Source organism: Bactrocera oleae, chromosome 6 (genome assembly GCF_042242935.1).
Source record: "Bactrocera oleae isolate idBacOlea1 chromosome 6, idBacOlea1, whole genome shotgun sequence".
In the NCBI taxonomy this organism is placed as follows: domain Eukaryota; kingdom Metazoa; phylum Arthropoda; class Insecta; order Diptera; family Tephritidae; genus Bactrocera; species Bactrocera oleae.
The window spans coordinates 43,600,319-43,615,611 of NC_091540.1; the positions used below are offsets into that span (position 1 = coordinate 43,600,319).

General features: G+C 33.2%; 1 protein-coding gene across 16 annotated transcripts in view; it reads right to left on the reverse strand.

Annotated features, from left to right (window-relative positions):
- Positions 1 to 957: 957 nt before the first annotated feature.
- The window catches only part of Mp (collagen XV/XVIII-type protein multiplexin), a 416,774-nt gene continuing 402,438 nt past the window's right edge, over positions 958 to 15,293 (reverse strand). For all 16 annotated transcript variants that reach the window (XM_070110958.1, XM_036372454.2, XM_036372464.2 and 13 more), the window contains 2 exons: positions 3,617 to 3,844; positions 958 to 1,895 (listed from right to left, as the gene is read on the reverse strand). In XM_070110958.1, coding sequence (XP_069967059.1) covers positions 1,835 to 1,895; positions 3,617 to 3,844 — 289 coding nt within the window. In that variant the 3' untranslated portion in view covers positions 958 to 1,834. The remainder of the gene's footprint in view (positions 1,896 to 3,616; positions 3,845 to 15,293) is intronic.

A 15,293-nucleotide genomic window follows, 5' to 3' on the forward strand; every position in this document is an offset into this window, starting at 1 on the left:
TATAGTGCCAATTTTATGCATTCTAAAATAGTGTTTTTTGTTGAAATTACAATTTTATTGTAAAATAAAAAATATTTTCTCATATATTTTATGTAAAAAAAATTTTAAAAAATATTTGTAGGATGAAAAAATATAATAATTATACATATATATGAATGTTACAAAAATATTTGTATTGTAGAATGAGAAAATATTTTATTTAAAAAATAAGTAGAATAACAATTTTTTTTTTAATGAAATAAATTTTTTAATGGAAAATAAAATTTGTAGAAGCAAAAAATTTTTTTTAATGAAAAACATACACTTACGAGGGTTGTAAAACAAAAAATATTTTTTAATGAAAAAAAATAATTATTATATAAAAGAAATATTAGTAGTATGAAAAAAATATTTATAATATAATATAAATAAATAATTTTTTTAATAAAAAAAAATGTTGCACTTGTAGAATGGAAACATTTTTTTTTAATGAAATCCTTTTCTTTTTAATGAAAAAAAAAATTTGTAGAATGAAAAAAAAAATTGTAGAATGCAAAAATTTTTTTTTGTTTTTTTGAATGAAAAAAAAATTTTTTTGCAAAAGATTTAATTCCACAGTAATGATAAGTTCCAAATAAAGTTTAAGTAGTATGCAAAATCTATTTGTTATCAATAATTCTAATTGTTTTAATTTTAATTATTATTGTATTTTAAACACAGTATACGTAAACATAAAAAAGTCAAAAATTTGTTAAAAAATAAATAAATTTATTTAGAACCATCTTTTTTAGGTTTTTAATACCTGTAGTAGTGTGTAGTTATTAATAACAACAATGGCATTTATTTATAGCATTAAACGAAAAAAAGTAGGAAGAAAAAGAGCTTTTAAATATGAGCTTAAATCGTAAAGTGCCCATTAAAGCTTTTGAATTATGGAAAATTTGAAGTACTTAGTTCAAAAAATAGCTCTACAGCTGATTTTGAGAATTTTGCGATAAAAGTTTCTTTATTTCTTTTGTAGACTTCTGCGTGTTTTTATGTAATTGGTCCATTTTTCGTTTTTTCTGCTAGTCTGTTAGTTTCTCTGCTCTGCTCGCTTACACTGCATTACATAATTATTATATAATATGTATGACTATATTTTTCTTAAACTGCTATATAATATTTCTGAATTTTATAAATACAAAACAATAACTATTGAAATATTTACAATTTCACACATACCACAAGTCTATGCGTGTATGTATGTGTGTGTATGCACTAAGAGACATTAAAAATCTATGATTCGAAAATTACAATTACAATTTCAGTTTTCGTTTACACTTACATGACTAAAGTAGTTACACAGAAGAGAAAATAAATATAATAACCAGCATTATGATGTTTTAACTCTATGTATGAATGTATGTATGTATGTAACTACATGAATACGTTTGTATGTGTTTATAGTACATGCAATGACGTAATCTCACACACATAGATGGGCTTATACATATATAAATATATATATGTTTGTATGTGTGCAATTAGTTGCTAGCGGTACCAATCAACTTTAAATACAATATAAATTTTCACAATTTCTTGTTAACAGAAATAAATTTCGTAATTTACTTAATAATTAGATGAAATGCTTTTTCGTAGTGTTGTTGAAATAAAAATGAATCATATACTCGTTTGTAAGTAGTTAGTGATTTGGCTTTCGATCTTTTTCAATTTTTAAAATTCAAATTTAGTTGCTCGATTTGCTTTCACATTTTCACTGGTTGCGTTGGTGATGGTGTTGTAAATGTTGTCGCCGCAACCGCTGCGCCTTTCGGGCGCGCTGCTTCGACGTATGTGTGCGTGAGTCAATTTTTCAAGTTAGCACCTCTTGCAGATGACGCGCGTATGCCTCCGCCGTATGGAATTCGGGTTCGCTGAAATAATAGAGTGATGTGAGTTTTTCGTTGAAAGATTTAGATGTATAATTATTGAAAATTTTATAATTTAAGAGCAGACATAACATTCGTTTCTATAAATATATTTTGTATACTAATTTCAACATATATTCCTATTTAAATATATATTGTATTTATATTATAATATTCATATTTATTCAAATTTATACTCACATTCATATAAAACTCAAATATATATTTTATTTATATTCATATACATGTTCACACTAACACTCATACACATGTTCAAGTTATACTCACACTTATACTCATACTCACACCCTTACTTATACTCGTATTTATACTTATACATATATTAATTTTGAAATTCAAATTCATATTCATATTTATATTTATATTCATTTTCATTTTTAAATTTTTTATTCTAACTAGTATGCGAAAAGTCTTCGCTTCCGCAAAGCGTTCATTAAATTTATACCCTGCATATGGTACATTAAGTTTGCCACGATATTTGTAACGCCCAGGAAAGGTCGGAGACCCTGTGAAGTATATATGTATATAAATGATCAGCATGACGAGAAGAATCGATTTAGTCGCGCCAGTCTGTTTATCTGTCTGTCTGTATATACGAGAACTACCAGACACCTACGCCCTTTTCATTCCAAGAAGCTGCTCATTTGTCGGAACTGTAGCATAGAACTGAACTATAGCATAGAACTGCCATATAAACTGACCGATCAAAAAAAAGTGCTTGTATGGAAAACTTTTTTATTTGTCAAGATATCAAAATTTGGCACAATTTATTGCTCAAGGCAACGGTATAATCTCCGAATAAATTGTTCGGATTGGATTACTATAGTATATAGCTGTCATACAAATTGACCGATTAGAATAAATTTTTTGATAATTTTGTTTGTGTAGGCTATTATAGCATCGATGCAACCGAAGTTAGCGGTTTTTTGGTTCCATAATTGTTTATTTTAATTGACATGTTAACGATTTGAAATTTTAAGCGCTTGAACGGATATCCGAATTCTAGTCATTTATATTTTCACATTTGTTAGTTGTTTTCGACACAAAGGAATATGGCACAATTAAAGGGATATATGTATATAAATACATATGTATTTATATAGTAGGTGCATATGTATTCATATACCAATTTATATGTGCGGGAGTATCTTTCATTTTCAAACCTATACGAATTAATATATTCCTCCAGCGAATTGCATTCACTCTTTCATAAACATGGTATATTCAATGTGCTTATATATGTATGTCATTTGTAATTGTGAAATATGCGCACATACATACATGCAAATGTAAGCATTGTTCTACCGATAGCTGTTCGAATGAGCGCGAATTCAAATATTTCCAATTCATTACAAGTCAAACACACAACAAAACGCATACACTATATCCAAAGATCATCATCAGGCATAGCTATATACAGACACACACATAGTTGTATACGTAGTAAGTGCAAATTCTATACATTTGCCTTCACCCATGGGCCGTATGTGTATGTATGTTGCGCTGATTGTATGCTATTGTCATTTTGGTGATTTCGCTGCGTTAATCCCCAAACGCAATTTCGTTTTACACACTCCCAATGGTGTAGCAACTACAGCGCTAACAATACACATATGTGCTTATACCTACACGCATATATATACTCATACGTGCGCTCAAAAGCATTTAAGCATTAACGAAGGTGTGTGGGTGTGGACGTTGCTTACCTGTCGCTGAGATCGCGCTTTCGCCTTCTGTCCTGCGACAACGCCTCCACGCAGAGCACAATTAATTTGCTATCGCAAGTTTGTCGCTCCTGGTCGAGCAGTTTGTTCCCCAGCAAATTGCTTGCATAACCGAATTTATCTATGGAACTCGAATGCCAAGCGTCGCAATATGTGTCAATGGAACGCTCACCGTTGGGTAGTGAACCGTGCCAAACGTGCTTTTGTGGCCTGTTAATGAAAAAAACGCATTACGAAAAGTTAAAGTGAAAGGAATTAAATATTTATGCAATAACTGGGACGTGCGCAAGTGGGCATGTATTAGTAAAATTATATTTTGGTGAAATTGAAAATAAATTAGACTCCACTAGACAATAATATTAACTCTGTAAATTTATACATCTTTCTGAATATAATTTAATATAACGGTGCGATCAAATATACATTTTACTGTATTCAGTTTTGTATTTAAAGGCCAGGGTCTATTTCCGTTGAAGGTAAAGTCTCCTTTTCAAACGCAGAATTTGTTTCTTCATTATATCTTTTGGTATTTGTGCATGATTCACAACTAACTGTCAGTCTTATTATTTCGTACGAACTCATCTGTATAAAAACCATGTCCTGTGCGAACACTTCTTGAAAATGGAATAAACCTTTATGTACAAGTCCATACATCGTGAGTCCACAATAAATCTGCTAAGACGATTGATTTCGGCACCATATAGTTGCCCAGTTTTCCTTAAGAAGTGAAGTGTTTTGACCATTATCTCATCAAAGCGCGATGATACAGAAGGGAATGGGTATCAAGTTTAATAAGTCAGAAACTCGAAATTAGAAAATCTAATTTTTGGAGCATTTGAAGCTCACCCTATGCCAAAAAACATTTCCACGGCTGAAAACAGGAGATTGCCCAACGTCCAACTTATTCAGTAACCTGCCGCCTTAGCATCGTCGTGTAATTTTTTTTTGAAAAAGTTTTTTTTCTAACAAAGTTTAACAGGTAGAGAAAATAAAAAAGCAAGTTAGCATCTTTTAGTGGGGTCTTTTTTGCATTTTCTGAGAAAACTTACCACAGTACATAATGTATACATTTTATGAAATAAATGACTTAAGTCAAAAAATTACAGTTTGGGACATAAAAAGGCTAGTTTAACCCAAAGTTCGTGCAAAACAATTTTTTTTGTACTAAAAGCTAAAATAAAACACCAAAAATTTTATAATTCTATTTTTCACATAAATTTTGAGATTATGCGAAAAATATGTGAATAAACCAGTTGTTGATCTTTTCATTGCCTACAACTTTTCCATATGACTTTTTTCCACAAGACTCGTAGTTTTGTCGGAAATCAAGATAAATTCGAGATCGAGATATTTTTCACCCACTCCTCTTCTATTTTCCGACTTCACACTGACCAGTCCGAATCACATTTGATCAGATAGTATTATATTGACGCCCAAAACTATACTTTAATAAACATTTTTAGTAATTTTCTTTTTGAGCTCAAATAAATATTGATCAGAATCATACATGTTATACTTATATACATTTCCTCTTAGTCAATTACAACTTAGAAATTGTAAATAATTCAATTATGTAATTTCGAAGGTAACATACTCTACGGCTTATAACTACTCTGCCTAAAATATTTATATGCGTTTACATGTATTTAGAGTGAATGATAAGCTTAAGTTGGGCAAAATTGACAAAATGAGTATGTTTGCTTCGCCACTTGGTTACTCGGGCATCAAGATATTACTTTAATGAATTTACACGAGCTCACACAAACGTATACTCATACACTCATATGTATATACATACATACCTACACACATATTCATTTGCGTTGTATCTATAAGGCAGTTTGTAACTGTGCATTTGCGCCTCTAATAAATAATGCAAAATGTTGAATGCCATATATTAATAATATGTTTATGGCTTTCACGGATAACTGTACGTATATATTCAGATATATATACTTTCGTGATATGAAATGGAACTTGAACGTACACCATATTAAGTCACTAGCATATAAGCTAATATGAAGGTTTAATGGGAGGTTCATATCGTTATAGAGATATGTGTTTGCTTGTATGTGTGGATGTATTCAAGATGTTTACAGTTCAATGAAATTATTAACTCAGACAACCGCATGTACCTATATTGCAAAAGATATCTCTTTCCTTTATGGTGCGGTAGTGTACCTCAATAGTATCTGGATAAATTATTCCGGGATTTTGTGATATTTAAATATCTACAAGTTCTGTAAACAACCCATGTGACTGACAAAGCATGTGACCTTTGATGCTGCAAGTGCTTTGTGTAGAATTCTGCCTTAGTGTTTGTGAGCGCAATAATGTGTGTGAGTGTATGTTGCTGCTGAGGCACATGTTCAGCGTGCAGAGACCAGTGTCACCCAGGTCATTAAGATATTTTGATAACATTGCGTCTTGTAATTGAAAATACATACATACATATACAATTAATGTACGTCTATGTACTAATAGTAGTAATGCTTAGTTACTTACTAGTCAGTCTACTTGTAAAGGGTGTCTCTAGAGGACGGATTGTTCGCAGAAAAAGGCAGTAAGACGAGCTGCTAATTCCTGTAACTGATCATATTGTCTTGTCTGCCATAGGCGACTTATGCTAATGGAAGACCCTTTTATGCGCCGTTAGTTTTCTCATGAATGCTTATATTCAAGCACTACTAAATTTTCCAATTCGTCTCGACGTTGGTAAATGATACTTCAAAAGCTACCGCAAGCTTTTGTAATGATTTCAATGATTTTGTAGAGCTGCTTCATGCACTTGTGCAACCAAGTATTAAAGTATATACCAAAGCTACCAGTAGTTATAATTATTTTGGCCACAATGATGCTATGTGGTATTTATGGCTGAAATGCATTGTATTATGTACTTTTAGGTTATGGTGAATTAATGAAATTTCGAGATGCACTGAAGCATTGACTTACAATGGCTACACTCTGAAATTCTCAATTAAAATTACACCATATCTTGACCATTGTTGAAAAACAAATCCTTCACCAAGTGTGTTTACCAATGCAAGGAAGGTCTACCTCCTACTTTGCTACCACCCTTTGGTACTGCATTTTTCTCCTTATAGAGTTTGAACCCATTATAGCGGATCAATCACTTAGTCTAAATTAATTAGTATTATAGGAAAAATCCATTATTTTTCTAATAGATACTTATCGTAATCAGTATCTCACGTTGCACAAGTGCACAAAATGGCGTTAGAAAGATAAGATTTCGAGCTAAGAAACTTTTCATACAATTTTGTGCAACAATACTAAATGTTTGAGCATGCATCAAATCTGGACCATGGTTCTGATACTGGTACACCATAAAAAACCGTTAGAACCATTAAAGTATGGCTGCGTACCAAAAGAAGTTCTATGTATGGGTACTATTGGAGATAACACAAGCGACCCATATCCAAATCTCTACGAAAATCGCAGCAAAGTCGACCAATTTCTGAAGCGAATAGTTAATGGTGATGTAAAGTGGATCACTCATTTACAACGTTAAGTGCATAAGGTCGTAGTCAAATGGCGGCTCAGCGTCGTCAGAAAGGTTTTGCTACGTGTTTTGAGAGATGGGCCGGAAATCATCTACTATGAGCTACTTTTCTACAGCCAAACTTCTATTTCGGACCGTATACTGTCAACAATTGATCTTATAGTTCGTACCTAGCACCAAATGATTATCACCTGTTTCTGTCTATGGCTAATGATTTGACTTTGGAAAAAAATTCGCCTCAAGAGAAGCTTGTGAAAATCGGTTGTCCCTTTTTTTCCATAGGAACGAGGGTTTGCATGAGAATGGCATTATGAAATAAGCTTCAAAGTGACAAGAAGTTATGGAACAAAACGGTGCCTATTTGGCCTAAATCGTATCACTCTAACTGTTCTAAATGAAATCTTCAATTTAATGTAAAAATAATGGACTTAACAGCTTGGATTTGAAGGTTGATATTGTTTTTGGTGTTTATATACGGGTCTCAACTAATTTAAATAAATTTATCTATATTTCTTCATCATAAAATGAACTTGTTGTTTAATCATAGAAAACTAGTTTGGTATCGGCAAGCAGAGGCTAAAAAATCACTTGTTAGAAAAAATATTTGCAAATTAACATTTAAAGCACACAAACAAATCCAGATCGCTAAAACAGCACATAGCAAAAGTCATTAGTTTACGATGTTAATAAGAAAAAATAAAAATACGCACTCACTTTACCACAAATATGAAATGTTTCATAAAGAGCGTACGATGCAAGCGCCTCATCACTCTGGCGGCAAAGCACAGAAGGACTTTCACCGCTGCCTCACGACAAGTGTGATGCTTTGCCTCTTATGGCAAACCGCTGGCAGATGCAGAGAAGCGTAGGAGCCTGCTGGTGATAGTTAAATGTTAGCGCTAGACGCTAAATGAAACCGCATACAAAACACATATATGTGTAGTAGTTACATATTGCATACGAACTCACACACATATATGTAGATGTGGATGCAACAAGGCGGAAGCGCTTCACTGAGCTTGCTCGCGAAGACACAAGCCAAGTCAACGAAGCGTACAGCCATTCATTCATTCGTTCGTTCGCTCGCTCATTCGTGCGCTCCTTCAACAGCAGATGCATTTATAGGTCAGCGAGGATACACGCTTATGGGTGCTTAGCGGAATTCTCAAAAGAGCGTGCATTCATGCATATCTAAAAACAAGGAGTCGCACCAGCGAAGAACAAAACCAAACACATACACTCACATACACACATCTCTATCTCTGCTCGGTGTGCCCGCACAAGTGCAGAATATGCCATTTACAAGAAAACGTGCCCAAGAGGCAGCTGCCGCACACACGAACCACTCACACACACACACATACATATGTGTATGTGTGTAGGAGCGTAAAAGGTGCATAAAAATGCTCCGGTAAAAGGAAAGAATCATAAAATGCTCATATGCTGAGTTGAGTTGAGTATGTTGAGAAAAATCAAGTGTAGCGTGTTTACACAGTTCATTACGACGAATGTGCCGCAAACGAGCAACAACAACACCAACAGCCACAAGAACAAAGTGCTGTGTTCGTAAGTTGGTGTTAAAGCTCTTAATGGCTGTGGCATCTGTGCTGCCAGATGCCGTGCCGAGGAGGCTGAAGTGCACTGTAGTGATTATGACTGAGGAAAAGGATAAACCTCAAGTCGAGAAGGTGATATGTAACACAAGTGTGACTGACTTGAGCAGTCGATACTCTAAACACTCTAAGATCCCTGCTGATTTTCCCAGAGTTCAGTGTAATGAGCCGTGTTTAAGTATTTTTGAGTGAATATGTTTTGGAGCGTGGAAGAGTGTTTCATAAATAGGGATAAACACATTCAGTTGGAAAGTCCTATCAGTCAGTTGGTTGAGTTTTAAAGGATACATTGACGAATTAGTACAGACTTTGCACTTTTTTAAGACGTTAAAATCGCACACGGATCGTATAATAGTTGAAAGTAGAATTTATTTATACCGCAAGCTTATAGTGAAGTTATGGAACGATTAATTGTTGAGTAAAAATTTAAATTTTATATTTTTTTTTCAAGACAGAAGGGATTTGAGAAGTTACATATTGTTTTAAAGTAACACCAACTGTCTTTGTGCTGGAACTTTTCAAATTTTTAAAACGTCTAGAAAAACGCTTTCCACGAAGGAATTGTTGCAGGTTTCTGAAGAGGTAGTAGGCGCTGGGAGCCAAATCTGGTGAATACGGTGGATGCTCAAGCAATGCGTACTTTAATTCGTTGAATTTCGTCATTGTTAAAACACCTTTGTGAATTCGGTTTTATTCTGCTACAAACGCTCCAAATAATGCTGAGAAATTTGTTTTCGATCCAGTTTTTGTTAAATTGCTAACGTGTGTGGCACTAACTTTCCAAACAGCATTTTCATATGTAATTCTTCATGTAAAATATCAAGTACTCGTTGACTATAGCATTAGCAAATTTGCGCTTAGTCAAACTTGGAACTTCCTTAACAATATTATGGGCTTGCTCAATGATTTCTGGTGTGGTTGCTGTTTTTGGTCGTCCTTCGCGTGGATCATCTTCAAGCCTAGTATGACCATGTTTAAGTTCACCAGCCCAAAATTGAACAGTGCGTTTTGAAGGTAAGGACTCCTTATATACTTCTAACAATTGTTCATCAATTTTCTTTGCTTTTACACCTTTCAAAAGAAAGAATCCATTTTTTTCATATTCCAAAAAATAACCTGACACGTCAATTTCAAATGGCTTGTAAACAAAAAATTAATTGACAGAATGACTTTTAACTTTGCATGTGTTCTCACGACAGATTTACCAACTTCGGAAAATAAAATTTGGTGATAGTAGTGCTATTTTTTGGTGAGAGCAGACACTTTTCAACCACCTGTATTTCAAATTGTTTCAGTTATCACTTACTAAATTAATAATGATTGTTTCAATAAGCTAAATTTCGAAATTAAGAGGCAAATAGTCGATTTTTTGGTTTAGTGTATTCAATATTCTTATTTAATTAGAATTTAAAATTTTGTGCTTCTGGAATATTTCTAGGAGCTTACTATTTTGAAACTAAACTGCTCGAAACATACTATTTGAGAAAACCAGTTTTCAGTACAATATTTCCGCTTAAATGAGGTCACAAAGCTAACAACAGCAGAATTTGACAACAAAATATAAAGCATCTTAATTGTATAATATATATTCTCTTCGAATAAAGTAATATAAAATATTAAGTACTCAGAGTCCCAAAATTTTTATAAAAAAACTTGAAAACTTAAAATACGTAGGCTCTAATTTTAATTTAAAACATTCAAATATTCCAAACAAACAAAAAAAAAAAAACTAACTGCATGTTAAATGAGTCACGAAACTGCTCTCATTGGAGCTATAAAACTAAATATCTTGCTGACAAAAACAAACTTGACAAACACATAGGAACAAAGGTCGGGCAGAAGAAAGCAAAATAAGCAAACGAAAAGCCAAAAGGATATGCACAGGCATATAACTTTTGGAAATGTATAATTGCGTGTGAGCACATAAACACAATTTTAAGCGTGTGAGTGTGTGTGTGTGCCAGTGGAAACAAAGTAATGAAAAGTTTTATACATACAGATACTATATACATATATGTATGCTTGTGGTAGACAAAGCAGTCTGTACAGTGGCGCACATGTTACGTATAGGCAGAGGTGTCTCCTTCAAGCGATTACAATCCCTCATATGCCTATCTCAGTGACCATTGTGTATGACATGAGTCGTAAAAAATTTATTCAATTATGTAAACGAATTTTTCTTTTTGGAAAATAAACTTTTGTTAAATGTAGAGCTAGTGGAACAAGTTGGTCGACACTTTTGGTTGTTGTTGTAGATTAAGGCTGGTTATTCAAAGGGAAAAGGGACTATTGGAGTAGGCACAATTGTCTGTGGCAACTGAGGCATTCGACTTATATAAGTGAATAAGAATTTCAAATAAACTTTAACATGCGTAATTTAACTGAAATGACAACAATTATAAGGAAGTGTGCACGCAACATGCAATATGTGCACGCATACACACACACACGCACAACTTAAGTGATAGCGTTGCAGGCAAAATAAAATATTTGTAGGTATGCATGTTTTTGAGTAAAATTCAAGTTGGAAAACTCACACTTAGTTGGGTATTTATATTTTCGGGTATCTCAGTTCACACACATACACATACAAGTATGTGCTATATGCAGATGAGCGAATTTATATGCAAGTGAATGTGTTTGCACATAAATAGAATACGTAAAAATTAAATGGGTATGGAAGCAGCAGCAGCGGCGGAAGTGTAAGCTTTTATGCAAAGTCGAATCTTTAAGTGTGGGTGAGTTGAGCGGATTGTAGGTGCGTGGCAGTGTTGGTGTGCGTGTGCCGGCGCTCTGTAGAATGCGCACGCAAAATTTGCATATGAAAATTTAATAACCGGAAAGATGAAGAGATTCTCAAGAAGAATACGGAAAACAACACCCAATTTATGTGACAAGATGGTTGTCAAATATCACATCTATGGCTTAGTGTGTGTGTGTAAGTGTGAGTTTATGCATTTAAACGAAATTGAGGGGTCAAAACATGTCGGGCTAAAACTGCTATATTTGATAAAGCTTCCATGAATTCATTTGATAACTCATATATTTTGGCTTTTCAATTTGTGTTGTGAATGAGTTTTCCAAAAACGCATTTTAGCTATAATATTTGCATTTAATTATGTAAATATGACTTGTTGTGTGTATGAGTTTGGTTTAAATGCACATGAATGTGCGGTTGTCGGAATTTTCATAGTTTGGTTAGAGATAATGCAGGTTTTGGTAAATGAAGAAATTTACTGCAGAGTGAATATTATAGTTTCGTCTACACTACATTAAACAGTTATATAATCAGACATTATCGAGTTGCCAATTTATATGTGCTTATAGCTTAATCTTATTTTCGATTTAAATTTTGGCTAATTTAATTAACAAATAATAGTAAAAAAAAAACAATTTTGTTTAAATGTTGAAAATAAATTGTGTAAAATTGTTTGTTAATGCGCCTTAATGTATGCAAGACTTTTATTATTATTATTATAGTGAAGTCTTTCAAAACAAATATAAAATGTAGCATACATTTAGGGTGAAGTAGTTGATTTAAAAGAGAAAAAGGTCATAATATTAGCAGTTACAGCACAAGAAAATAACAAATCCCATAAATTCTATATAAATATTAATCGTTTGGGTATTGTTCTATACTAAGTGAATACAAATTTATAATAAAAATTAAATGTTTAAATTTTTATGTATATTTTTGCTAGCCAACAAAAAACCCCATATAATAATTATGTATCAAAAACACGTTATATCTTCTGATAGAATTTAAGTATTGCTAAATATTAAACAGCCCGGTAGTGAGAATAATTCCAAAATATTTTTGAACCGGTAATGGATACTAACCTACTTGTGCTCCCTAAAACAGTTTCAAAAATATTTTTTAGACACAAGCTCGTTTTTTTAGCATAGCTTTAGGATGACTTTCTTTCCTTCAATGGCAATTACAAAACTATTATACGAACATATATAGATGTATGTATATGCTACTTCTCGGCCCACTTAATAATACTCTGAACACGAGGTTTGAAACACACAGATCAGATAATCTTTAGGGTATATATATGATCAACGTGACTGCTGCCTGTTGTCTATATGCACGGGAACTAGTCCCTCAGTTTTTGAGATAGCGATTTGAAATTGTGCACACATCCTTTTCTCTATAAGAAGCTGTTCATTTGTCAGAACAGCCGATATCGGATCACTATAGCAAAAAGCTGTCATACGAATCATCGTTCAAAATTAAAGCTTTGTAAGGGAAACTTTTTTATTTGATAAGAAATATTTATAAAATTTATCACATAATATACAATCTCTGAACAAATTGTTGAGATCGGGCCACTATAGCATATAGTTGTCATACAAGTTGACTAATCAAAATTACGATAAATATCTTTTTATACTTTATAATGAGGTAAGCAACGCACCTGAGTAGGGTATTATGGCTTCGGTGAAGTCGAAAATATCGTTTTTTTCATGTTTTTATTAATTTTTTACAGTTCATATTGTCAACTGTTCATGTGGCTTAACAATTGTCTGTCAACTTCTCTGACCCCATTCAACTCTTACGACAGAGGCTTTATTAAAAATTCGTTACGAGCTGGTGTCACAGTTCAGGCCATAACATTTCGTACCTTTTGTCGCTCCAATCAGCATAGTGGACTCAGCTTTTGGTCAGCTGAGCTTCAAAGTTAGGATGAAACATAAGTTGAAATGTGGGACATGAGAAAGTTAAAACATGATTGTGTGACAAAAAAAATAGCGGTACATTTAATGAATGTCCCTAAAAGTCAGTCACATTTACCTGTGAAGTATTTTAGTACCTCAGTTAAATGGACTGGGCAGACAAGTCGATCAATAAAGTTTCAATTATTAAGCTTCAACTGTCGGAATAATAAAACAAGTTGGGCAAGTTTTAAGTCTTTTTGATGCGGGTTCGAAATGTTCCTATACTTGTATGCATATGGCCGAGGAAATTTATAGAAACGCGAGGCTTTTGTGCTCATGCATGTGTAATGTATGGTCAAAAAAAAGTTCTCTAGTTTTGAAAAATATGTTTTAGAAATATAAAAATTTGAATTATTCTATTACAGAAAGTTCTCAAGCATCTAAATAGTAATATATACTATTTGAATCTTCTTTCTACAAAATAAAATTGCTTTTGCTTTGCGGCATTTGTTTTCCTGCAATTTCTCAAATTGACTGCCTTCGCACTCCAATATCAATTATTTTAACCGAATAACTCCAGCATAACAGCGCATAAATACAAGTGAACGTCTGTACCGTCACAACGAGGATGAAACTCAACTTAAAATGTCAAAATTAATTTGGAAAGTAATTAATGAACAAACTTTTTGTGTCAACATTTTCGTATACACGAAGAGCGCAATGCAGCGCTTGCTACATTTGACCTTTGTAGCCGAGTCTCGAACTGTTATGCTTTGCACACGGTACTATTTAGTGCGAGTATTGCAAAAGTTTGCACAAAAATCTTTATATAAAAGGTCCCCATCACATGCTTCAGAGCTTCAGAACCGAAATAGTGACTTGTTACACTTTTGTCCCTCTCAGTTTTGCTGTCATTTATAGTTTCTTCGCAGTCGTTTAGTTGGAATTTACTTTGTGTGCGCGGCATTCGGCGGTAGAAACAGTGGGAGAGGTAGTGACAAAATGAGTGCGGGGATGTAGAGATGGCGTGCTGCTGCCATTGTGTGCGTTATCCTCATTGTAAATGTCCACGGTCATTAGCAGAAATGAAATGCGAAACATTTTTCGTAACATCTTTGAATTTGCAGTTCCTGTCATTTCTATCGTTTTTCGTTAGTCCTTTTCGGTGTGTCCATCGCTGGTCTCTTGCTATAGCTGTGTACACTTGAACAATGTGGTAATTACTTTAGGTTCTTGGAATAAAAAAAAATTACACTGCAACTTTTCGTTATTTGCTTCGTTTGTTAAATGAAAGTATTTTATTTTAACAAATTCGTGCAATTTCACGATAATGAAGAATTTTGTTGGAGAAGTTTTTTATAGTTTCGGAAGATATAAGAAAATCTTAACTGACTAGTCTATACTCTAGATTCTCCTGCCTACATACCTATATAAGCACTTATGACAGATATAATGATAAATAAAAGTATAAATAATGCACACAATATAGTATCGAATACAGTACTTGGTTGTGGGCAAGGCTTTTCGATAGACGAGATAATCCAAGAGAAGTACTAAAGTGTACATTTTTCGTGAAAATTTTGTTAATTTTGTTTCCAATTATCGTACTTTTAGGGTAATGCGGTATTTTTTAAAATTAAAACTAGACCTTTACAATTTATTTGAACTCTACTAAAGTAAAATGAGCTCTTCTTGCTATATTTTCCATTAATTTTCGAGCAACTCAGACGTTATAGCGATATTTCGGCACAACTGTTTGCGCATACTCAAAAGTAACATTCGATTATCGATATTTGGTTTTTGTTATAATCGGACACATATGTTGATCATGTGCTTGCATTAGCAGCCAACTTCGATTAGTGGT